The sequence below is a fragment of the Podarcis tiliguerta genome, assembly GCF_965153285.1.
Source record: "Podarcis tiliguerta genome assembly, chromosome: 4".
In the NCBI taxonomy this organism is placed as follows: Eukaryota; Metazoa; Chordata; class Lepidosauria; order Squamata; family Lacertidae; genus Podarcis; species Podarcis tiliguerta.
This window is the reverse complement of record NC_139537.1, coordinates 40,345,073-40,370,997: the sequence shown is the minus strand read 5'-3', so window position 1 is coordinate 40,370,997 and position 25,925 is coordinate 40,345,073. Positions and strand designations below refer to the sequence as shown.

Here is a 25,925-nt window from a genome sequence, read left to right as displayed (position 1 = left end):
GCGCTATTAGCGGTTTAGCGGCTATTAGCGGCTATTAAAGGCTTAAGGGATTAGCGGATTAGCTGCTAAAAGACTATTAGCAGCTTAGTGCCTTAGAAAAAGGGGGTGGGGAGCAAAAAAAAAATCGCAAGACATTTTCGTCTTGCGAAGCAAGCCCATAGAGAAATTCGTCCTGCGAAGCACATTGAAAAACAGAAAACCCTTTCGTCTAGCAGGTTTTCCGTCTTGCGAGGCATTCGTCTTGCGGGGCACCACTGTATGGGGAAATTTAAAATGCTACACAATAAAGCTTCACAGAGTGGATGAATTGTGGCCCCATATTCTGACCTTCAAAAATTGAAACTACTAGAAAGGCCTTGTATCTGGTAGGAGGAAATTCCAGCAAGTTAGCCTGGTTAGTTTTCTGCATTAACACAGCAGTTTATTATAGTAAAAATCCCTATGTCCAGAGACCATGTCGTCAAACCTTTCTTCCATTTTGCTAAACAGCTCTAGCATTTCATAGCATACAAGCAGAAATGAATTGGAAAACATATCTGTATATAAATAAGGTATATCCCAAGCACAGACTCATTGACATATCATTATATTCAGGGTAGACCCAAAGACAGAGAGCAGAAGACAACTATGAGTCTTTCCTGTCCTTTATCATATCCACCCAAAAGTCTCACCAAAGGGTTGGGGGACCATCCTGAATAGCATGGGCTGTGGTGGAAGTGACTGCTATGGAAGGGTGACTTTTTCCACTCCTGTGAGACTTTTAACCATTCTCTCCTCTCCTCTCACTGAAGTCCTATCAGGGAGGTCCCCCATTTGTCCAATGAGGCTTCTTGCAAGGTGAAAGGTTGAGGAAGTGACAGGAAAGAGCCATTGCTTGAGTGGTCTGCTCATCCAACTTTGGATTCAACCCAAGATATGGAAAGATATGCAGATTCCACATTGGAAGTGTTTGTGTTCCTGCATGAGTTGCACTCCTGTTTGTAACATTTAGGCAGACACTCCCCAAAACATGTGTGCCTTCACCACTGGAACACCCTAGCATGCACATCAGAAAGTTGTGGAGCAAATGTGCAGCCCATGCTAGCCCTACAGCATCTTTGACTGCAGCGCCCGTGCACTGGGATTTTGTGAAGATCAGGTGTGCTGCACAAACACATCTTATATCAACAACAGTTTAAAAAAGGTATAGGCAGAGCCAGACCTCATCCAGATGCTTGGAATATGCTGGTTCTGTAAAGTTTACACCCTGTTGCTTTGATCAGTGGCCTGTCTTCACAAGGGACAAAGGATCTTCAGTTGTCTTAGTTCAAGACACCACTGAACGCAACATAGTAAAACCCTTTGCCCGCAAGCAACATCACTGGTTAAAATTTTTTTTTAAAGCATAATGTTTCTTTCAAGAATCAGACTGCAGTCTGATTCTTCCCTTTCTTATTCTCCACTCTGCACTTTTGTTAGTGCTGCTCCCTTTCTCCCTTTCCCAAGCTAAGTACTGTGTATCCTACATATGTCCAAAATGTCTCCAGGAGTGCAATGCTAACATAGGGAGGAAGCTCTGTTGAGCACAGGGAGATTTACAGAATTGCACTATAAACTGAGACAATCTGGGGACTCTGTTTTCAGCTCACCAACAAAGTGCCTATAGACTCAGTGCCTAAAAATCCAGATGTAGCACTCCTAATGGGGAATCTGTGGTCCTCTAGGTATCTGCTCCCATCATCCCTGACCATTGGCCACACTTACTGTTGTTGATGGGAATTGCAGTCCAGCAACAACTTGTGGGCCACAGGTACCTCACCTTTGGCTTAGAATTGGTTGCAATATCCTAGGACTTTATAAGACTTGTACAGCTACTCCTTTTCAAAAATGAAAATGATGCAGAGGATATACATATCTCCACTCTGGGATGTGACTTGGAGAGGACCTGGTACACAGAGGTGGAGCCAATCCAGTATACCCAATAGGGCATCCACACCACTCTGAACTCCCCACTGCCTTTCCCCCCACTCATTAACCAGCAGTGGTGCACAACACGGGGAAGCAAGGTGAGCCCCAACACCTCAACTGCTGTGCTGACAGTTTTGCTTCACATGAAGAATTCAAGGACAGGCACAGACATTTGGGAGCTGGTACTCCCAGCACTGTCACTCCTTCCAGAGAGGCTCTGCCTCAATCAAGCCCCAGTGCCCAATCCAACTTGATTATTCCAGACTGTTGGCTAGGGATGGAAGGCTCTTGGTTTCTCATTTTCCCCATTATTTCTGCACCAGTTTGTGGGTTTTCTTTTTCTAAAATCCTCTTGAAAATTATCCAAATCCTTAGTGCATATATATTTTTTCTAATAAACACATTTTCCTATGCAGTTTTGACTGGCACACTCCTTTTTGCAAGCATTTTCTCATGATGCAATGCATTTTTGTATGTTATTTTTACAAAGATTTTCATTTTAGGCACAATTTGACCCAATATAAGGCATATTTTAAAACACTAGTTGGTTGGAGAACTGCATTGCAAAGTTCAGATAAGTGTGAATTTTGAAGAATGGCTCTGTTTCAGTTCTCATATTATTTCAAAAAGCAAAGCAAAATTCAAACCCAATCTATTGCTACCGGGCTTCCCTACTTCCAGCCACTTACTGAAGACTGGATAAGGAACCCACATAATAAAAGAAAGAGCATAGTATGGCTTTGTTTTTTATGGAGAATGAAGATTTGATTGTGGGGCCACCTTAAACCTTCTTAAAGTTTTTATTAGTAGCAACTTGGAGTTGGCTGTTTGGTTTGTGGGCTGAAATGGGGATCCTGCCCGTGTGTGGACCTACTTTGGCATGGATTTTCCAGTGCTCCTTCTAATGTGGAACGCCACCCCACTCTGAACTATTTTGTAGCACTGATTCTAAAGCTGTCTGATGATCAGCTGTTGAGACCCAAATGCCATTGCTGAGCCTCAGCTACGCAAGTACGGAATTCAGAATTAAGCCAATAACTTCAAAGAGAAACAGAAATGATTCAAGAGAGAGGAGGGGGATGCACACTCATCATAAACCCATGAAATCAATGGTAACTACACAGGTACAGGGTCTCAGGCAGGTTCTGGCAAACAGCAATGTTGCTCCTGCAACCTGGGGTGGGGTCCAACAGCCTTTTATCTTTGTCGGGGTAACGGCCGGTCCTGATCCCCCAGTGACTCACCTCCCTGTCTCGCCCGAAGGCGAGCACTCCTCCTGCAAGTACTCAGGTCTCTCCTTCACTCAGACCTTAGTCTCTGCAGCTCGGGAGATGTTGGTGAGTTACTAGACCCAGAGGCCACCTCAGCCTCTCTTGGCCCAACTGGTAGTGGAGCAGCTGTAAGTGATTGCCCAGCTGAAGGCAACGAGGTAATCCCCGCATCTGGAGCCAGGGCAGGCTCAGGCTCCTGATTCGGCCCAGCTGGTGCTTGTTGCAGGGGAACCTGTGCAGACTGGGGCTCTTCCGAATCAGGCCCCAGACTTGCTCCAGATGCCGCCTGAGGCAAAGGATCTGGTGCGGACTGAGACTCCTCTGGTTCCGAGTCCGAGCCTGAGTCCCAGGCCATTACACCAGCATCCTGTTCTCACAGTGGTCAATGAGATGCCCATGGGACACCTGTCATCAGAATCTGAGCACCACAACACTTTCCACACCACCAATTCTCAACAAGTGGTATTTAGAAGTGCACTGCCTGTGATAGCAAGACATAAGCAGTCATGGCTAGTAGCTGTGGATAGTCTTATGAATTTGTCTAATCCTCTTCTAAAGCCATCCTATCTGGTGGTTATCACTGCCTCTTGTGGAAATGAACTCCATGGTTCAACTGTGTGATTTAGTTCAAATTTGTATAGGTACCTGGAAAGTACTAAATAAATTGATTAGAACTGAAGGGTTGGACTAGGGAGAGAATGGGGGGGAAGGGGACTTTCTGGAACTCAGAAGCTAGATATTTAAAGGTCTCCTTCCTGTGGGGGGGATTGGGGGCACCCCCTACCTTGTGCCACTTCCTCCTTAAGAAGGAAGACATCTGTCTCTCTGAGGCAGAGACACCTTCAGGAAAATGAAGCTCATAATACCTTCTACTGCTAGCTTAACCAAGACTTTACCTCCCTCCTGACCAGGGTGCTTCCAGGGTTACCTAAGAACAGGGTCATTTCAGCGCATTTCATTTCACCATTTGAGGCAAAATGGGTAGTGCCACCTTGCCCTGCTGCTGCCACTGCCTGCATCACTGATTTCCAGTAAAATCTTGCAAGATCTCACCAATGTTAGTTCCACTTCTCCACCCCATGGAAGCCTGAAGCATGGGCTTCACCTCACCTAATGGCTGGGTCGGCCCTGCCCAAGAACATTGTCAGGAGGGAGACCAACCTGCAGCCAATCGCAGTCTGCTTGGTAGGAAAACACAGCTGACATTGTCTGATGATCAGGTATTGTAAAGGTGATGACATCCAAACATTCAACAATTCCTGATAACTTCAGAAAACCCCATTTCAAGCCTAACTGATAACCATCAGTGGGCAGGAACGCAGCAAGAGAAAGAGAGAGGGAAAGAAGTTAAGAGGGTATTTGTGAGCTACAAATAGAACGAGAAGTTATAAACCTTTCAAAAAAAAGGAGATTTATAATGGAAACTTTGACAAACATAACTATTCTGGCTGTCTTGGCCAGGCACCGTTATAATCTGCAGCATCTTTCAAATCAGTCGGAGCCATATCTGCTAAAAATATGTTCAGAAGTAGGGAAATAGATATTGTTAAGAGAGAGACAGGTGCTGTTGGGAAGCAAAACTCAAAATGGGTCACACCCTTGGTTTAATTTAAGGCATTCTCATGGCCATTCATAAATCCAGTGTATTCCTACAGCCCTTTGGAAGGAACCTACGCATTCCAGTGGTGATTTGCACTGTCTATATTCAGAAGTCTCACTGAGTTGAATGGGACATTCTCCCAGGAAAGTATTATAGGATTGCAACCTCTTTTTTCTTCTTCAGCATCTTGCCTTCAAAAAGCCATGCCTACTCTTACCCAATCTTTTGCTCTTTTCTTCAAGATTCTGCTAGGCTGCAAATTGATATCATCTCTTTGAAATGCTCTTGCCTTAGGGACTCCCAGGGCCTCTGCACCTCAGCTACCCGGCATATTCACACAATTCCACCCATGACCCCCCCAGGGATTACTGAGCTTCTGAAAATAACACACATGCAACAGCTGGGAAGACCAGCAATGTCTTGAATGTGCATACCATGATCCCTAAGACAAGGCTAAAGCCCTCTCTATCCATTGCTGGATCCCCACTCATGTCCAGTAGTTGGATGGCAATGGAAACAGAAAGCAGTTCAGAAGGGGATGAGAAACATGGTCCACATAGGAGTACCAAACTTTATTTACATCAATTGCTTATCGGGTGTAGCAGCAGCGGGAGTCTACTACCTTTCAAACCTTTAAAATGACTGAAGGCTTTTCAACACCATTACACATTAGAACAAACTTATGACAGCAAATAAATGCTTAAGATTGAACATACAGGCATGGGGGTTACGTTCTTGGGTACCGGGCATATATGTGAAATCGCATATAGTGGGGAACACCACAGAAAAAGCCTGTAAAACCTTGAAACCCCCTTTTTAAAAACCAGCAGCATTCACCAGACTATCAAGAATGGTGGCTCTCAGTCTTCCTCATCACTGAAGGACAATGTGTAAGCAACAACAAATGGGGTAGATCACTACCTCAAAGTGCCTGGCTGTGATTCAGAAGTAGGCAAGTAGACTGGTACCCCAAAATGTTTTGGATTACTAGATGTTTCCCCACTCTTTTCAGGCCATTTTTTTTTTTTTTTCAGTTTTCTCACTCTTTTCAAGCCATTTCCCCACAGTCCTCACCTTTTTGCAGTTTAAATTGATTTATTTAATTATTTCCCAGTGCCACATGTATACGGCGCCATGCGCAAGTCACACGAGTATAAGTGGGGAGACGCCTATATTGTTATGTAATCTTCCCCAGCTACCTGAGAAATGGATGAGAAACAATGGAATTTTGAGGTGTCTTTGTAATAGTTCCTTCGCTTACAAATTTCCCAGGTCTGAAGGTACATGAGGCCAACACTCTTGCTGAAGCTAAGCAGGCCTGGCTCTGGTCAGTGCCTGGATGGGTAACCATTGAAGAAGTACCAGGGACCCCTTCTGGGCACCCTTGTTATTGGGCATTCGTGATTATTTGTGATCCCACTTTCAATACTGTCTGAATCTGCCAAAGTTTTGGGGTGGTCACATTGCTACGTTTCTGATCAGTCCATATTCATTAACTTCCTGCTGAAATCTGTAAGTTTTTATATCACAACTACCCCATTTCATTTTTGTCTCACTTTTGTTGTACTATATCCCCTCCCGGTAGAAATAATGTAGCAGCACTGGGGAAGCATTGCAGAACAACCTAAAGAAGAATAAATCCACCACTAATACAGTATTATTGTGTCAAGAACATGTTGCAGAAACATCCGCGATAAAAGAACGGTCTGGAGGGCTCCCCAGTTACTTTCCTTTTGGCATAATACCTTTGGCAGGCACCTGAAGGCAACTGCCTATAGAACAGCTTCTTAATGGAGCCGAGCAGGTGGAAATGCTCAGCCTTTACTGAAGTCACAATAAAACAGTTCACAATTAAAGTGCCATAGGGCTTATAAATGTTTTTTACCAATTATACTGACCCATTCAAGGCAATATTTGTGAAACTGTGCACCTCTTCCGATTAAGTGCTGGATCTTCTCCACATACACACACTATCTGAGAAACTTGCCTAGTTCAGAATGTGTGCACACACTCTCTGCCCTGCTTTCCCATCATCAACTAGATCAATCTCTCTCTCTCTCTCTCTCTCTCTCTCTCTCACACACACACACACACACACACTTTTCATACTTGGTCCCCATATGCACCTCTGACTGCTTATAGGTCTATTGCCACTACAATGTGCCAAATTATTAGCACCCTCCCACTGCCTGGTAGCTATCTACCATCACTCATTTTCCCTCATTCTCATGTACAGGTTTTGAAGGGAACCCGGGAGTGGAACTGCTTTGCATTGATAAAATATTATTTACAAGGAACTGTCAGCTGTTAAATATTTTTTATGATTGCCTGTTGACAAGAAGGAAGATTACTTTCATTATCTAGTTATTTCCCCATGACACCCTCTTCCCCCACCCCTCTCTCTGGGGCATTCGGTTTAAACCCAGGAACATTTTGTTACAGTGCAGAGTTTGCCTACTGCTTAAATGAAGAAACCATGAAATACCCAGCTTGGCTGGATGGGAAATCTTGCTTTGTTTTCTACCACTTAAAAGGAGAAGGAACTGCTTTCCACTCTTGGTTTCTACCCAACAGAAGGGTTTTTATTCAGCAGTACAATCCATTTCCAAATCCCACTATTGCTCTCTAGTGGACAAAAAGATTTTGAACACTTTATGCAAAGCCACATTATAATTTCTTATTAGATACTACGGCTTCTCTTACCTCCTCCTTTCCTCGACAACAGCAGCAGGGCTTTGGGGGAAAGGCGAGAGAATGGATAAAGGCACAGAACGCATAAAGTGAAAATACATCCCAAAAGCCTCTGGTTTGCGGGGAATGTCCTCTGCACAGTGACAGGACCAGCTAAGTTAAAAGCTTTCTGCAGTGTGGTTTAGTGGTTAGAGTGTTGGATTTGGATCTGGAATATCAGAGTTCAAATCCCCGCTTGGCCATGGAGTTCACTGGGTGACCTTGGGCCAACCACTCACTCTCAACCAAACCCACTGCACAGGAATTTTGTGAGGGTAAAATGGGGAAGAGAACTATGAACATGACCTTGAGCTCCTTGGAGATATATAACTGAGATATATAAATGCAATAAAAAAATAAAGCCAGGCAGCAGCTTTCTACTTGGGTTAGTGTACTGGGCCCGGGGGTAACCCGAGCAACGCAGTCCAGGTCTGGTCCCGTATCCCAAGGGTTCTGCAAGGAGTCAGTCCAACAGGGCCAAGGCAGGAAACCAGGCAAGGTCAGGCAAAGAGTCTAAGGCAGGTTCTGGCAAACAGCTATGTTGCTCCTGCAACCTGGGGCAGGGTCCAACAGCCTTTTATCTTTGTCGAGGTAATGGCCGGTCCTGATCCCCCAGTGACTCACCTCCCTGTCTCGCCCGAAGGCGAGCACTCCTCCTGCAAGTACTCAGGTCTCTCCTTCTCTCAGACCTCAGTCTCTGCAGCTTGGGAGATGTTGGTGGGTTACTAGACCCAGAGGCCACCTCAGCCTCTCTTGACCCAACTGGTAGTGGAGCAGCTGTAAGTGATTGCCCGGCTGAAGGCAATGAGGTAATCCCCGCATCTGGAGCCAGGGCAGGCTCAGGCCCCTGACTTGGCCCAGCTGATGTTTGTTGCGGGGGAACCTGTGCAGACTGGGGCTCTTCCGAATCAGGCCCCAGACTTGGTTCAGATGCTGCCTGAGGCAAAGGATCCAGTGCGGACTGAGACTCCTCTGGTTCCAAGTCCGAGCCCAAGTCCCAGGCCATCACAGTTAGTTCCTATCCTCTGCCCCTTCCAAAAAGGACTGAGAGGAGAGCAGTAGTCTGGTTTGGTAAGTCCCCACTCAGAGCCTTGCCCACCCCATGAGGCAGCTGCCTCAGGCAGCATCCCTCAGGGCATGACACCCCAGTTCCGTGACCCAGATTTACCACTGGTCTCCCTGGCCTCTAAGAACAGAGAGGGACTGGCAGCAAAGCTCTGCAGAACACTTCCGCTCCTGCCAAGATTACTTTCTTCTTGACAATCCTGAGTTTGCTGAATCCAGCGCAGGGGAGTGGAGCATTTTTGCCCTAGGTGGCAAAATGCCTTGGGCCACCCTGCCCACACCCATGCCGTGCCACTCACCCAGTGATTCGTGAAAAGCCCCTGGCAAGTCAGAGTGTCATGGAGCAATATATATGGTGTGTGAGTATGAATGGTTGTACCGACACATTCCTCTGACTTGACAAGAGCTTAGATCATGCTGAATGCATGCAGAAGAACAGAAGAAGAGGCCTTCTGGATCAGGCCAACCAGATGCCTATGGGAAGCCCACAAGCAGGATCTGAGCACAGCAGCACTCTCATCTCCTGTGGTTTCCAGCAACTGGTATTCAGAAGTATACTGTATCCGCCAGGTGTGTGTGCCTATGCCAGTATAATCAAGTGAGAAGCCAGCATTGTTCCTGAAATGCTCATATTATGATGGGCAGGCATGTATATTGCAGAAACCCTTGCCTCTGGTGATCCCAGCATCTGGAATAGGTCCTACGACTCACCACCCTCTCAGTGGCATCCTATACAGGTTGACCCATACATCTCAGTTAGAGCCACTGAGAACAAGTCAGTTTCGATCTGCACAATAACCTTAAGAATGGAAAGCAGGGACTTTGGAAGTTGCTCATCAACAGTTAGCACCTGCACAGCTGGTTGCTCATAGTCTTCCACACTGTGGTGAAATGTCCTGTTTTCCTATTTAAAGAAATTCTTTATAAATCTGTATTTATGAAAAGCACGTACAAATGTTTTGCGAATCCAGTATGCATTTCCTCCCCCTCCCCATCATTGGGAAAAGGTTTATGCAAGTAAATTCCACTGAACAAATTTGGACTTACATACATGGGATTCGGCTGAAAGTGTTCAGAACTTCCCAGAGACAAGGAATGGCAGCTAACTGGACAAAGCAGAATAAAGTGCCCTACGCATTCACTAATAATTTGAAAACTGAACACACTGCAAAACCCAGCAAGATGGGAGAGCATAAATAAGACTTTATGGAATTTGCTGCCAAGGAGTGTGGTGGAGTCTCCTTCTTTGGAGGTCTTTAAGCAGAGGCTTGACAACCATATGTCAGGAGTGCTCTGATGGTGTTTCCTGCTAGGCAGGGGGATGGCCCTTGTGGTCTCTTCCAACTCTATGATTCTATGATTCTAAGACGAATACAACAAGATCGCCCATATGGGTTCAGTGAATGGTCCTGGGGAGAGAAGCGAGACATCTCTCAGATCCCACTGCCTCTCACGTTTGCTGCAGAGACCAACCAGAGGGCGGATTAAGCCCGCAGGCAAAGCTGTCCTCCCACTTCGCCGGCTGAAACATGCTCACAAGCCCGGCCGTGGGAACTCCCACGCCATACACGTGACCGGCTGGGAAAGAGCGCCCCGACGCCCGCTGGGAGATGTAGTCTTCTGGTGGCTCCTGGTCGGGGCAGGCGCCCGGCTGAAGAAACCGCATTTCCCAGGGTCCTCCTGGGGGTGGCGCCGAATCTCCTGCCGGCGAGCAGCTGCACCCGGGCGGCGTTGCTGAAAAAGGGGAGGAGGGAGGAGGTCTCTGTTCCGCGAGCCTCGGCATTTCCTCGCGCCAGCGCTGGAAGAGGAAGGCGGGTTTCCCGTGAGGCAACAGCAGCAGCAGCAGCAACTTTTGCTTTCGCAACTCTGCCGGCAGCTGCGCAAGCGGCGAGCTGCTCCGCTCTCGGACTCGCTGCGAGGGTCCCGCGCCACCTGCCTCGCTCCGTCAGCATGAGTTTGTGGGCTCGCGTGGGCATCTTGGGCACCCTGGCGTACTGCGTAGCGAGCAAGAGGAGAGCCCTGGCCGAGCCCAGGAGGAGCAAAGCGCCGCGCGGAAGCGGCGACGACGACGACCCGCTGGAGCTCAGGCTGGTGCAGGTTCTTTTCCGGCACGGCGCCCGCACTCCGCTGAGACCCATCCCCGATGTGGAGCAGGTGAGGGGGCCTCCCGCCCGGGGTTGGAAGGAGAGGGACGCAGCTGGCAGAGCAGGGCTCGCCGTCCCGCTCGGCCACCAGCGGGTACCCTTGGGCCAGGCAGTGTCTGCCGTCCAGCCGAACCTGCCTCCCAGTGTCGTCGTCGGGATGAAATGGGGAGAGGGGAAACCATCTATGCCGCCTTGAACCCCAGGCAGAAATGATGCAGTCAATGCATACATGCCTCTTCCCTTTCCCTCTGGCCCTTCCCAAAAACAAGGGCCATGGGGGAAGCATCAGCTTGGGGGGGGGGCGACATTCAGCAATATACCCCTCCCTGGGTTGGTTCGACCCCTCTTGGCTTCTTGCCCCCCACCATAGGTGCCATCTCCTAGGTAAGTAAAATATTATTTGACACCCCCCCCAATAAAATATTTGAGGTGGCTGCCCCCCCAAGTTGATGGGCATTGTGATTCAAATAGTATGTGTGCCTGCAGTGCCTTGTGATCAATTATATGGGGTTGGGGGTCACCTGCCCCCCCATTTTTTATTCAAGACAGCACCCCAGCACACACACACACACTGTCTGTTCACTTGCATGCGTGCGCACACACGCACCCATCCACACAACCACCCAAGTGGGAAGCACAAGGTGAGGGTCCCTTTTGCTCTCCTCGCTGTTTGCTGGCTAGGAAGATCTACAGAGTCAGACCGCTGATCCGTTGTCCACACTGGCTATGCTTCAGGCAGGAGTTTCCCCCAGTCCTACCTGGAAACGCCCAGGGCTGAACTTGGGACTTCCTGCATGCACAGCTGATGCTTTGCAACTTTCCTATTCCTGAGAGGGCAGGTGGGCAATGACAAAAGGAGGTCCAGCAGGGCCAGGAGGCTCAGCAAGTGGGGCTTTGAGTGGAGCCCACTGGTACCGCCCCCCTGATGCTGCCCCTGGATCTGGGCAACACAGGCAAGCCTCAGCCAAGATCAAACTGGGGGGAAACAGCTAGTTGGGGGTGCCTGGTTGTGATAGTGGTAAAAAAAAGGGGGGGTTAAAAGAACATGTTAATATTGTGTCCTTAAGTGTTAAAAGTATCTCTGCTACATTGTCTCACTAATCTTTGTAACAACCCTACCAGGTTTTATGCACCTGTGATTTTAAGAAATGTATGTATAACCCAGTGCTGTAAATTGGGATGAAAAGCAGCAGCTTGCCAAATAATTATCAGGCATGTTCATGCAGAAATACTAGTGGAGCCAATGATGCCCTGGGCTTGGAAATTCCTGGTGCTAACAGCAATCAATTCCTAAAGAAGGTGCTGCATTTTTTCCCCCAGCTGACCTAAAAAGCCATTTGGCACATCAGGAGCAGGTTGGAGGAGGCGGAAGTGGTCCGAGCAGCAGCAGAGGTTGCTGAGCTTACTAGCTCAGGGCTGTCAGTGTGGGCATTTTCACGAGGCAGCAGGTGAAGGAAGCATAGGTGGAAAATTTGGCTTTGCTCAGTGCCAGTAGCCACCAAGCGGAACGCAGGCCAAAGTACAGAAGGTACAGCAATAAGACACCTTTATACCGCCAAACCACAATCTGATAAAGTGGATATTTGCCCCAGAGTGCCTTGGCATAGAGAACATGGAAACAAACGTGGGAATTATGTTAAAATGTGGGCTGCTGCAGAGCTAAGGGAGTGAGCTCCATGTGAGGTCAACTCTATTGTGGTCACTTGCATAATGCCTGCCATTCATACTGGTGGGGTGTGCTAGCTTGGGCTGCTCTGCTGCCTGTCAGCAATGAGACGCTTCCTTCATTACCAGCTGGGTGCTGCAGCCCCAAATTGTGAGTGCTGGAAGGTGTAAGTGCAACTGTATGCCAGAGATGGGGAGTGTGCAGTCCTGCAGACATTGCTGGACAACAATTCCCATCATCATCCCTGATCACTGGCCATGCTGAAGGAAGTTGGAATACAACTCCTGCGATATTCAAAATTGTATGTTATGTGACTGTTGAGTGAGAATAGTGATTCATTTATAGTGCTAATTCTCTATAGCCTTGTTTTGTGCATCTCCTCCTATCTCGAATGTTACCAACCCATAGGCTAACTAACCAAGTACTATAAATAATTTGATTGGGGTGCTTGCCTCTTTGCCTTTTTACTTCAGGAGATGCATGCATAAACATGCATTTGCATTAGTGCAGGATAGCAGTGAACACCAATCAGCCTGTTGTTGTTGTTGTTGCTGCTGTTGCTGTTGTTGCTGTTTATATCCCGCCCGCCCTCCCCAGCCAAAGCCAGGCTCAGAGCAGCAGTATAGTCAGATTTGGAAATTTTTCACTCTGGTTCAACCAGATCAAAGTTTGTCTGTGTCACTGTCTTTCATAAACAGGTGATGAGAGAAGGCATTGCAACTTCTACTTACCCAGTTTATGAACTACTTACCCAACACCTGCATTTCCTCTTGATTTTGTAGCAGGAATAGAATTAATGGTTGTGTTTATTTTTCCTTATGCACCATGTTCCTCTCTTGGCTCTACCTAGCAACTTGTGATAACTTCGGGTGATGAACAGATTTGGCAGATTTACCACCTAGATCAGTAGGAAGTGCAGTTGTGAAGAAATTGAGATTGCTCTTTTTAAAGTTCCTAAACTCATACACTTTAAAGTGGAATTTCTGGGGAAGTGGCCAAGAACTATTGATGGCAAGATATGCTTCTTAGGATGAATACAAAGAAACCCTGATATTTTAAACATTCCAGATATGTGCAAGCCTCATATGTATTTTCTGTGTTGCAGTGTTTCCAAAGGCAAGTGCTTGGAATAGGGCAAGGATTGGGAGCCCTCCACCCAGCCTACCAGCTTTTCCTCTTAGGACCAGCTGTTTAATAACTTAAGAGCCCTGCTGGATGAAGCCCATCTAGTCTAGCACTCTGTTCTCACAGTGGCCAGCCAGATGTGCATGGGAGTACCATAAGCAGAACCTGAGTACAACAGTGCTCTCATCACACATAACTGGTCTTCAGAGGTATTTTGTTTCGGACAGTGGAGGTAGAACATAGCCTCCATAGCTGGTGGCTATTGATAGCCTTGTCCTCCACAAATCAGTTGAGCAGGGTGGGAACACCTGCCATAGGTGATGCTATAATTGAGGCACTGAACAAGGACCATGACTTGGTTCTCTGTATTTGTAACCCTGACTAAAAGAATTGCAAGCAATCCTCTGTTGAACTTTTAACCAGCAAAAGAGTTGAATATAGTTCTGCAGAGATCCATTTTCGCAAGACTTCCTGATGTTGGTGTCCATAAGGCATGTGCAGCACATTTCATTAGGGGTGTGCTTACCCAGTAAATTAAATTGAAACACAGTTCTTATGAAGCCGAACAAAGGGAGAGCGAGCACAAGGCAGGAGAACAACAGACAAAGACACACAGAGTGGGAGGGGGTAAAAAGAAGGGATGGAGACACAGGTGAGGACACGGAGACTCCAGTCCACAAGCCCATCTGCACCCCCACCCCCAATACCATACTTTGCATTATGGTTTCTGAGTCATCCCCAAAGCAAACCCAAAACTCCTCACAGGCTAACCCCACTCCTGCTCCTCCACAAAGTCTAAGTCTAAGAATGACGCACAGGAACAAGCTATTTGCTGCTGCTGCTGCTGCTGCTGCTGCTGCTGCTGCTCCTGCTCCTCCTCCTCCTCCTCCTCCTATTACACACACAAAACAGAGTCAGCCAAGAAGGCCTTGCCATGCTCTGACTGCTTCTCCAAACACTGTCATTGTAAAAACATTGCTGAGGCTGCAGCCACTTTTTCTTTTTCAAGACATTAGAGCTTTCATGGGCACACCCAGAAAGTATGGCTACATTGATGTTTTTGTATATTTCAAAATCCTGGAGTAAGAAGATTGTGAAATGTGTCACTGCCCGCTCCTCTTGCAGCAGTACAGCCTGAGCGTTGAATGAGATGTTTTAGCACCAAGCTTGCAGAGTTTGCCATGCCTCTAAGCCCACTGAAATAAATTTGACTTTCCACAGTAGTGGGTTGTCAACCTCTTCTAGCTACTTGAAGGTCCCAGTTGCCTACTCAAATGCTTTTTCTTTTCCTTCATCCTTGTTTTTGGAACAGGTGGCATGGGACCCTGCTCTTTTGGAGACGCCTGCCGAAACAAAGTTTGACTACACGGTAACGAACCTGGCTGGTGGGCCAAGACCTTATTCTCCTTTTGAAGAAAGCTACAAAAAAACAGTGCTGAAGGTAACCCAACATGCATTCCTTTGGAAATGTTGCATCTCCGTTTATTTTTTCAGCCATTCAACAGAGCTTTTCTCTTCCCAGGGCGGAGTGAATGCAGGCCAGCTGACCAAAGTAGGAATGCAGCAGACGTTTGCACTGGGGAAACGGCTAAGGAGACGTTACATTGAGGAGACCCATTTCCTCTCGCCAGCATTCAAACCTTCTGAGGTCTTGTGAGTCTCTGAACACTCCAGTTTCCTTCCTAATGGCTTTCTTGCTCTTCCTGCTGACTGTTCCGCTCCCTCCCAGCCCACACGGCATCATAAGCCTTAGCAAAGTTTCATCCAAAGTCCTCGCTTGCTTTCTCCCTCACACCACTGTGTTCAGTTTGATGTTAAGAATCTCCAGCTAGAACAGATAGCAGTGCTTGGTACTGCCATATTGGTGGCTCAGAGTGCTGAAACCCCTCAAGTCCCACCCCGTGTCAGTTTGTACAGGGAGCAGCCCACTGTGCTCCCATTTCATTGGCTGCCTTCTGTCTTTCAGTGTCCGTTCCACTAACATTGTTCGGAATCTGGAGTCCACGCGGTGTTTGCTAGCTGGGCTGTTCCAACAGCAGAAAGAAGGTCAGCAATGAAGGGGAGCTCCTTGCTCCTCTGTTCGCAGTCCTGCCTTGGAGTCTCTCTCCTAACAGAGATCATTGCCCTTTACACCACTGTTCTCTTTCTGGCTCTTCTGTTTATCACTGTCTACTATGCCATACCCTAGTGCAGTGTTTCTCAGACTTGGGTCCCCAGCTGTTGTTGGACTACAACTCCCACCATCCCTATCTAGCAGGACCAATGGCCAGGAATGATGGGGGTTGTAGTCTAACAACAGCTGGGGACCTGAGCCTGAGAAACACTGCCCTAGTGGATTCCGATAGGCTACACTTGCACTCTAAATGAGGAATTTCACGTTTAGAAGGAACTGGTGACTACTCAGAAAAGGAGTGCTATGTTGGCTCCCTTGTTGCAACTCCTAGGGTAGAGGATGTAGTTTGCAAGGTTTGTGGTGTTGGTGGGCTTTTATTTATACAGTCATGCAACTGGGTGCAGCTCATGCACTCCATCATTTTGGGAACGTTTTCAGTAGGTGAGCTCACCGTGGCAACTGCATCTGGCCCAGGAGCTAGTAGCATGTTGCAGAGCTGGCCTCAGAAGGGCCCAGACCCCTGCTGCTCCCACAAGTATACCTCTTGCTGCATGCCTGCTTCACAGACCTTTGTTAATGTATGTAGGTATTGTCTACATGCCTCCCTTTACCCAGGCAGGGCAAACATCAATCATAAGTTTCTGATACAGCAGAGAGCTTGACCCCCGTAGTCAGCACAACTTGCATCATGCCCATTGCCCATTGCACCCTACTACCCTTGAAAACTGAAGGAGATGGAAAATTCAGCAGCCAGGTTGATCACTGGAGCAAGACAGTCTGAGCATATTACACCGATCCTAGTCTGACTGCACTGGCCTACCAATTCGTTTCTGGCCCCAATACAAAGTCCTGGTTTTGACCTATAAAGCCTTAAAACAGTTCAGGACCACAATACCTCAAGGACCGCCTCTTTCCATATGAACCTACCTAGTCTCTCAGATCATCTTCTGAGACTCTCCTTCATGTGCCTCCTCCCTGAGAGGTCCGGAGGGTGGCAACACGAGAATGGGCCTTCTCTGCAGTGGCTCCCTGTCTGTGGAATGCTCTCCCCAGGGAAGTTCATCTGGCGCCTTCATTAAACACCAGGCAAAAACGTTCCTTTTTAACCAGGCCTTTGATTGGCATTCTATGCCCTTTTAAAATGTGTTCTTTTGGGGGGGGTATTGGGTTGTTGTTCTTTATTTTGATTATGTATTTTGTGGTTTTATATTTTGACTTTATTCTGTTAAACCACCCTGAGACCTCTGGGCATGGGGTGGTGTATTATTAATATTATCGAAATAAATAAATGCAAAATTTACAGAACAAAAAAAGAGACAAAGCAGGGAGAAAAAATGAGAAGGAGAAGGGGGGCAGAAAAGGAAATTGGCTAGTTCCATCTTCCTCCCAACTCCCATGATCAGAGTTGTGGTTCAAAACATTGGGGGGGGGGAGCACATTGGGGAAGGCTGACCCAGCTATTAGTCCCATTTGCTTGGAATCGCAGGTGATCAGAGCACTGTTGCACTCAGGTCCCGCCTGAGGGTTTTCCATAGGCAACTGGTCAGCCATTGTGGACAAGGTGGGCCCTTAGCTAATCCAGCAGGCTCTTCTTACGTTCCTAAGGAGAAGGTTCGAAATGATACTACAAACTGGCAGCCAGAACAAAACTTAAATGGGAAGGCAATGGCCATACTGCTTGTGCCATGCACCTTGAGGGTTGGGAATGAGCCTCTATTCAAAACCTTTAGTTGCCCAGCTTTAGAGAAAGATGGGTAACTTGGGTCCTCTTGATGTTGCTGGACTAAAACTCCCACCATCCCTGGCCATTGCCCATGCTGGCTGGAGCGGATGGGAGCTAGAGTTCCCAACCACATCCAGAGAGCCACAGATAACCGACCCGGCTCTCAAACGCTGCTCTGAGCAGGCACCAAACTTATATGTGGAGCTGCACAGAGACCAGGAAGAAGAATGGAACAGACAAGTTAAATCTCAAAAGTTTTGATACTAGGATTAAGTAAATTGCGAAGTTCTGCTACCAAAACATTTGTGCATAAACTACTATTTCTTGCAGAAACTCTTAATGTGTTAAACCTGATTATTGGGAAATGATTAGGAAGGGAAAAGCGCTGCACTTACTTCTGGTTTTGTAAACCCCAATGTTTATAACGGTGGCTGTTACAAACTGCTTTGATTAAGATAATGGCATGCTGTGGTGTAAATTAATTTACAAGTAAGAGAATCATGTGGTGTAAGTCGTTCTGTGTAAGAGCAGAATATATCACCAACAAGTATCTGAAGGCATGTGTTAATAAGTGTGCTTTGCTGAGCATTTAGCACAGTGGGCTCTTGCCTTATTAGTTTGCAGGCATGATTTAATGTTTGCTTGAAGCGCAAATGTAATTGGGAGCATAGACTTGTATGCTCCCAAGTGCAGGGGAAGTTCCCTAATGAGCTTTGCACAAATGAGGGTCGAGATGGGTAAGAGACTGTCCTAGGATTATAAACTATTTTAAATCAGTACAAGATGTGTTTGAATTAATTCTTAACAGCCCGAAACTTTAAACCATGAATTGCAAGTGCATTCAATGTTTTTTTGTCTTGTACAGGACCCATTACCATAGTTACAGATGACGCAGACTCTGAAATCCTTTATCCCAACCCAGTGAACTGCCATGGACTGAAAGTCATGAACAGGTACCTTGCCACAAACATTCTGTCTGGTGCCACTGTGCAGACAGAAGGTGCAGTAGTTATTGCAGCAAGGCCTTTCAGAAGACCTTGGCCTACATTATATGCATGACATCAGTTGATTGCCAAAAGCAATGAGCTCCCCTAAACCCTGTGAACAGTTCTGGACCTGTTCAAGCATTTAAAAGAACATGTGAGAAGTGTTCAAACTGGGCAGAGGAGCATAGCTTAGCCACCCCTGCTCTTCCTTTTGCAAGAAGGATTGAGCTGCATTCAGAATCATCTTTATCAAGAACTTGTGCAGTCAACATGCAAAGGTTTGCTGGGCTGGGGAGCTGCACATTTTCACATGCTTCAGTTTGAGCCTTCATACACGCTTGAACCTGAAAGACACCTTCTGACTTCCTGGGGCGGTTGGCTTGTTGCATCCCTCACAGAACAGTTCCAGTGTTCCTCTGTGAAGCAAGCCCAGGCTTGCCATTCTTAACTTGCCTCTTTCCCTGCACCTTTTATGCCATTGCAAAAGTCTCCTTAGGGAATGACTGTGTGAGATCTAGCCATAGCCTAAAAGCTGCTGACGTGTAAGACTGCGAGACGAGAACAAAATAGCCAAAGCAAATCATGCTCTTATTGTATGTTAGAGCAGTTGTCCAACTATGTTGTGAATAAACTATTTTCAAACAATTAAAAAAAAGCAAGCAGTTGGATTGAAAACTTATGAAGTAGCCTACCATACTTCTGTGTCTCACAGCTTGACTATTTAAACGGCTCAGATGATAGCATTTGTTTCCCCAAACTTATACTGTAGCGACCAGTTGCATTTTCTGGAGCGGCTAATGTGCTTGCTGTAGGCTCCTCTGGGATTATGATGGGAAAGGGCTCTCTAATATGCTGCTTGACAATTCTAGTGATTCGGTGAACTGCGTAACTGGTGCCCAGTCAGCTCAAATAAAAGCAAGTATGATCATGCTTGTGTCAAAAGCCCGTGGGACAGAGAGTGAACGCCAATTCCCTAACTCCTGGCAGAGCCAATACGATGCTATTATAATCACTATATTCTAAAACAACCCCATATGCAATTCTGCTTCTCTTTTAAGAACTGCATCGGTTTCCTTTTCAGGGAAGCTGTGGCAAAATTAGGAATTTTCAAAGGTGGCTGTAGGCAAGCATGCCACTTTGTCCCTGCAATTCAAGGGGCCTGGGACCGTGCAACATCAGTGTGGCATGCACACATGATGCAAGCATGCCCCATGGCCCTGGCCCATGGCCGGCACCCCCCCCCCCACACACACACACCTTGGTGCCCCTGTCCATAGGCTACTCTTGTACAATGGTGCAGCTAACCTGTGGTCCCTTCCAGATATTGCTGGGCTCTCAAATTCCATCACTCCTGGGCCATGCTGGCTGATGGGAGGTAGGATCCAGCAACATCTGGGGCGCCATTGGTCATTAACATCTTCCCTAGTGAGGCAAGAGCTATTTAGCTATTTGCCCTGAAAAAGATCCGAGTCAACTAAGGAAAAATTATTTTCACGTGCTTAAGACCTCTTGCTTTTTTGTAACTAATTCTGATGCATTTAGTTGTCTATTGCTCAAGCAATCATTTCAAGCCAAACAGCCCTGCACTCCTTTTCCCCTTCTAACAAGCAGGGGGATCCAAGCACAGTAGCTTGTGCAGATTACCATTTATGCATTATTCTGAAGCTTTCGTTTTTCCTCGACAGAGAGAGGCTGGCCAATGTGCTTCTTCTGCAGCCAGGAATTGCGGAGGATCTGAAGACCATTAAAGAGAAGATGGGCCTTGACAGCAAGAACGGGGCGGACTTCTTTCTCCTTTTTGACAACATTTTTGCAGAACAGGTACGCTGTGCCTTTGTTAGGAACAAGCCTGTTTTCTTTAGTCATCCAAGTTGATTCATGCAGGTCTGTGAGAGAAGCTGTGCTGAAGTAGAGCAGTGTGGCAGCCCAGGTGCTGATGGGCTCCAGCTCCCATTAGCCCAAGCCAGAATACCCCATGCCCAGGGATGATGGGAGTTGTAGTCAAGCAATGTATGGAAGGCCACATGTTCACCATTTCTGTGCTAGCAACTATTCAGCAGAGTAGCTCTTGTTGCAAATCGGAAAATGGCCAAGACAGCTCTGGCAAGAGAGGAAACTGTGTGTCTTCCTTCAACTCCCTCCTCAAATGTCACATTTTTTGTCTTTTGGCTTAATTGTTTAACATTTCCTTTTTATCTTTCTCTCCATCCCAAAAAAAATTGTTGCCTATTACACTGGCAAAATAGATAAGCTCTTTCTTGCTGTTGTTGCTTATGAAAATCTCCAAAGTAGCTCGTATAATTATTTAATCGACTGACTTTCTCTTAATAGATCTTACCTAGGACATGATGACACAGAAGTAGGTTACATGAAGCAGTTAGCATATCAGGGGTTGGGCCCAAGTCTGTAATTCCCTCCTTAGGGTGTATCTGTGCTCCCAATATTAGATTGATCCCCAGTGCATCATATCAGCAGATAACACATACCGAGTTAGACCTAGCCAGACTAAGTGGTCCAAGGTGGGATATTGGCAAAGGCCTGCTACTCCACTTTATCTCAGGTTTGGCACTAAAGATTAAACTGGATGTGGGAAAAGCTTGCATGCAAAGACATTTTAAGGGGTTACATCAGTTACAGCGGAGGGAATACTGAATACTGTATGCTGAACATGAGTATTACAGATGCTTAGGCTTTTAAGTGGCCAAGGATTGTTTTGTTGTTATATCTTATCCTGAGATCAATAGATATAGAGTAGGCTAGAAATGTTGTAATAGGAAAAAAAATGCTCTAGCTGGGTAAACCAGTATAATTATCAATCAGTAAAAGCAAAGCATTTAACAGCAATAAAAGTGTGTGCTTTCAACATTCAGGGCTCCCTTTCTTTATGGATTTGTCTGAAAAAGCTGTGCACCGTCATTATGGAGCTTCTTTCTCCGAGATGCTTCTAACCACCCCAGGGTTTCCTGCAGCCGAGTTTGAAAGCCATTTTTGTACAACTGAACTGAACTGAACTCACTGAACTGAATACTTAAAACTTGTAGGAAATGAAATGTAATGAAACCCAGGTTCCTCATTGTAAACTTTCCCCTGTCCTGCTGTTGTCCTTCTGATCCTGTCTCATAGAATTGTATGGTTGGAAAGGGGTCCTGGCATTCATCAAGTCCAACCCCGGCAATGCAGGAATCCTGCCCACCGCTGTCCCAGGCTGGGCTCGAACCACCAACCTTCTGGTTAACAGCCAGATGCACTGACCCATTATGCAATTGTTTTAAAATTACTGGTTTTATATTTTAATTTTTTAATGTACCGTATATACTTGAGTATAAGCCAACCCGAATATGAGCCGAGGCACCTAATTTTACTACAAAAAAACTGGGAAAATTTATTGGCTCGGGTATAGGCCAGTTCACCACACCACAAACCTCCTGATGGGCCGGAGTGTGTGTGCGTGTAGATGGCGACTAACAGGCAAACAAGCAGAAAACTGACAGTGGCAAAGGCGGAGGAGGAAGGAGCAGCCAGAAAGGGCTGCTTTCGGGCTGCTAGTTCCTCCGCCACCTCCAACAGTGGCAAAGGGGACCCTCACTCGAGTATAAGCCGAGGAGAGCTTTTTCAGCATAAAAAATGTGCTGAAAAGGTCGGCTTATACACGAGCATATACGGTAACTTGCTGTTTGGTTTTTATATTGCTATGGTAAACTGCTTGGGTCTTTCTTTTTGAAGTAAGCAGTATATAAATTTGTTAAATAAACAAACAAAATGAATATTGTGCCATTTCAGGTAATTACGTTGCCTGACTGTGGCAGCCAGCATTGTAGTAGGTAACATAAGACATGGGAGGAAATGGTAATCAAGACATATGAATGGGACCATTCATAGGTCTTGAACTGAAATCTGTCCACTACATGAAGATGTTTTCAGGTTGTTCAAGTTAAAACTAAAGGCTTGTTGTTGTTTTTAAAGGGAATCACTCACTTGCTTATTGTAACATTGTTCTTCGTCTTTAGACTTAGAGGAATGGCCTAGTTCCTTGTCTAACACAACTTGTTCAAGTGCATGTCCATGTTAAGATATCTAACGATAAGCACATGTGTGTCCATGCCTGATCTAAAGTAGTGGTGCCATTTGTCACTGCAGCCTTAGAGTTGTTCTTTTAATTCACACTATGCTGTCTTTTAGGCACACGATCTGCCTAGTTGCCCTATTCTGAAGAGTTTCATGGAACTGATCGAACAGAGGGCTATAGAATCACTCCTTTATGTCACAAAATTGAATTTAAGGTGAGCAGTCCCAGGGATGGTATGGGTGGTAAGCCTGGGGATATCTGCAAGACAAAACACAGAATCTTCTGTTTTAAAACATGGACTTCTTGTACAGACTAGTCATATGTGTTCCTGCTGGCCAGGAACCTTTACTTTTAAACCTGCTCCTGCCCCGATTAAGTTCTGCCAGTTATCTAGAACTGTTAAAAGATGTTGCAACTCTTGTTAGAAACATTTTTTTTAAAAAAAAGGATCTCTGTTTTGTTATATTTCTGACTAGAGAGACTCTCAAGATGTCAGTTGGTCCTCTACTCAATATAATAGAGAAGAACATTAAGGCGGCAATGAACCCTTCCTCTCCTGAAATCAAGGCCAGGTATGTAGATTATTGGTATTTACGGTTTTGGCAGAACATCCCATTGAGCAGCATCTACAAGCTAAAAACATTGAAAGGGGAAATGGGACAAATCTAGGGGAGCAGGAGTTGATGGAACAGTGACAATTGCACCATTTAAGATTTGTGTATATATTTTTAACTGGGTAAAGGTGACTTGTAAATATCCTAACTTTAAACGGGAGTTATATAGAACGTGGCTCACAAAAGCAGTTTCATATGAACAAATACAAACTAGGTGCTCGCATGTGGAAGACAGAACAAAAAGGAGAGGAAGGAATGCTATTACCCTGATAATTCTCAATTTAGCTTATTACATTTACCAACTGACTTGAGATTCAGTGTAAATGGAAAATGCAGCTGCAATGGCTGCTATACACAATGTATGTCATCAGTAAGACTGAATTATTGGTCACTTCTTCTTTTATTTTAGAAAGCTTGCTCTGTATGCTATTCACGATGTTACCCTCTTCCCACTGCTATTGGCTCTGGGGGTCTTTGATTCCAAGTGGCCTCCATACGCAGCAGACATGACAATAGAACTCTACCAGCGTTCCAAGGACTGGTTTATACGGCTGCTCTACAATGGAGAGGTAGGAGGCTCCATGGTGATGATGTTACACATATAAATGGGACCTCAAGTGAGATTTGGGCAGGAGGCAAATTCCATACTCTAGCTTGCACAACATCTAAATACAAAGGCTGTTAACAGATAAATCACTGAATCTGGAATGCAGGGATCTCATACCTGTTTCAAGCTACCTTTTGGTAACTTTTAAAGCAACTCTCTTCTCTTTGCAAGGCAGTAGTGATGCTGTATATCAGGATATCAGGAATCTGGCCCTCTAGTTGTTACTAGACTACAAATTCCTCCATCTCGGACCACTGACTGATACTATTAGGAGTCTAATAGAATCTGGAGGACCACAAAGTGTACGAGATATATTTTTTTTGCCCAAGGGCCTCTTGTAATGGCAGTTTTTTGGTGACGTAAATGTTGATTTGTCTTGTCTTTCCGCAGGAGCTGGTTCCAAGAGGATGTAGTGCTGGTCTCTGTCCACTGGAGGATTTTCTAGATGCCCTTTCAACTTACAGTGCTAATCCAGAGGAATATAAAATGCTTTGCTCTCAGTGATAAGAGATGTAGAACAGATAAATGATTAGTAATACTAAAACATTATTCACAACATTTGTCTTTTCAAACGCCATAAAGAAAAGTGTCATTCACTTGTGGTTTAACTATGCTAACAGGACAGTTCAAGTAATGTAAAGTATAACAGGGATGAATGCTGCTGCTACATTTTGGAAATTGGGTCCCTGGCTGCGGTAAGAGTTGGTGGTGGCAACAAAAAGTTGTTACTGTAACCCAGTTTTTCAAATTAATGGAATCTTGCAGATGGCAGCCAAGTGATGGCCCTCTGCTGACAGATGGCATACACCAGTGAAAAGGGGAGGCAAGGCAATTTTAAATAATCCCTGACCCTAGCCAAAGCTGCTCCAAAAGATCCCAACCTGGAAACAGGGGGGGTTCCTGAAAATTGCCTCTGTCAGTAAGAGAACATTAATTGGACACCAAGCACTCTGTACCTACTGCTACATTTGCTTTTGAGCTCCACTAAGACATTCAGTGTTCTGAAGCTAGTGCTACTCTTTGTTTTAAGTTCCCTGTGGTCCTTTAGCAGCTAAACTGAACCACTAAACTAGTCTTTCAAAATTCTCAATTAGTGTTTTACTGGAGCTTAACTTTCATTCCAGTACACCTATATATAGCCTTGCTGCTGTCAGAAGCTACAGCCATTAGCAGGGCAAAGTCTCTTTCCTTGGAACCTTCAACCAGCTGCTTTATTATCATTATTGCCATATTCACTTTATAACCGTAGTGTTGCTTGATGCGGCTAGGTAGGCCAGAGGTGAACTGTTGTGGAAATGCTACAGTTAGCTAAAATGCAAAAACATGGAAGCGGGCCGATAGAAGCCTGGAAAGATGTAATTGGATACAAGCACTTTGTCAGACTGAATGCTAAAAACAGGCAGCAATGTTAATATAACCAACCCAAAGACAAGACAGGTGGATAGTCCCTGGGTATTCAAAATGGCTGTTACTTGTTGTAACAGAAGCATGTTGAATCAGATTGGTGTTGTGCCCTGTGGGTTATAGGGAATACAAATTGACGACCCGAATCAGTGCGAATGCTACAGCAACCTCTGTACCTGAAACATAGGGTTGGTAATAGTTTGCTCCCTGTAGTAAAAGGGAAATGCAACCTGGAAGAACCTGTTTTGTGTAGCTGGAGAAAACCTGACACATCACAAATATGGATCTTCCAAAGGAATACTGGGGTAGGTGAGGTTAGTTGTTGAAACAGACTTGAAAATAAAGAGGTAAGTCGTCTCAGGGTTTTTGTATACAAAGGTGCTAGCTCACTGGCCCTTTCCTAATGAATGTAAACAGATACCAAACTCATGGCTGTTCAAATATTCAGTTGATACCATGATTGTATTACAACTGATTCCGAGGAAATGGGAGTTACTACCTACAGCTTGATCAGTACTCAGGCTTTGGAGTTGGAGATCTTCATCTGAAACTTATTTTGGATTACTGAAGGTAAACATTTTATAACTTAATTCATTTTCTGGTTGCCTGACTAGAGTGGATATCTCTGTTCCTGAGCAGCTGCTAGGGGACCTTCACCTGTGCACCCATGTTAAGGCTAACCTGCCCCCATGGCAAAGGTGAGACCGGTAGCACAGTCATGCCCTTCTACACCAAGATACAGGGTGAAAGGGGTTTAAGAAGCAGCCTACCTGGTGCGCAACATAAAAACCTTATCAGAAGGACGCGATCTGAAACGCATATACGCAAGCACTTTAAACCCGATACAAACAGGCATATTTAGAA

The 25,925-nt window shown here is 45.8% G+C and overlaps 2 protein-coding genes across 2 annotated transcripts in view; both read left to right on the top strand.

Moving 5' to 3' along the window:
• PDZK1 (PDZ domain containing 1) overlaps window positions 1-25,925 on the top strand; it is a 191,053-nt gene that overhangs the window by 87,604 nt on the left and 77,524 nt on the right. The window lies entirely within an intron of this gene.
• Window positions 10,169-24,213, top strand: ACP6 (acid phosphatase 6, lysophosphatidic). Its single transcript, XM_083439267.1, has 10 exons — window positions 10,169-10,767; window positions 14,861-14,989; window positions 15,071-15,201; window positions 15,515-15,594; window positions 18,250-18,337; window positions 20,056-20,191; window positions 22,550-22,650; window positions 22,913-23,008; window positions 23,460-23,619; window positions 24,048-24,213. The coding sequence occupies exons 1-10, from the start codon at window positions 10,564-10,566 to the stop codon at window positions 24,159-24,161; spliced, it is 1,239 nt and encodes a 412-aa protein (XP_083295393.1). The 5' UTR covers window positions 10,169-10,563; the 3' UTR covers window positions 24,162-24,213.

Excerpts from the sequence above, each read along its gene's own strand:
- ACP6 (XM_083439267.1), top strand. The coding sequence starts at position 10,564 with ATGAGTTTGTGGGCTCGCGTGGGCATCTTGGGCACCCTGGCGTACTGC. Across the intron at positions 18,338-20,055 it reads GGACTGAAAGTCATGAACAG|AGAGAGGCTGGCCAATGTGC; the intron begins GTACCTTGCCAC and ends TTTCCTCGACAG. Across the intron at positions 23,009-23,459 it reads TCTCCTGAAATCAAGGCCAG|AAAGCTTGCTCTGTATGCTA; the intron begins GTATGTAGATTA and ends CTTTTATTTTAG.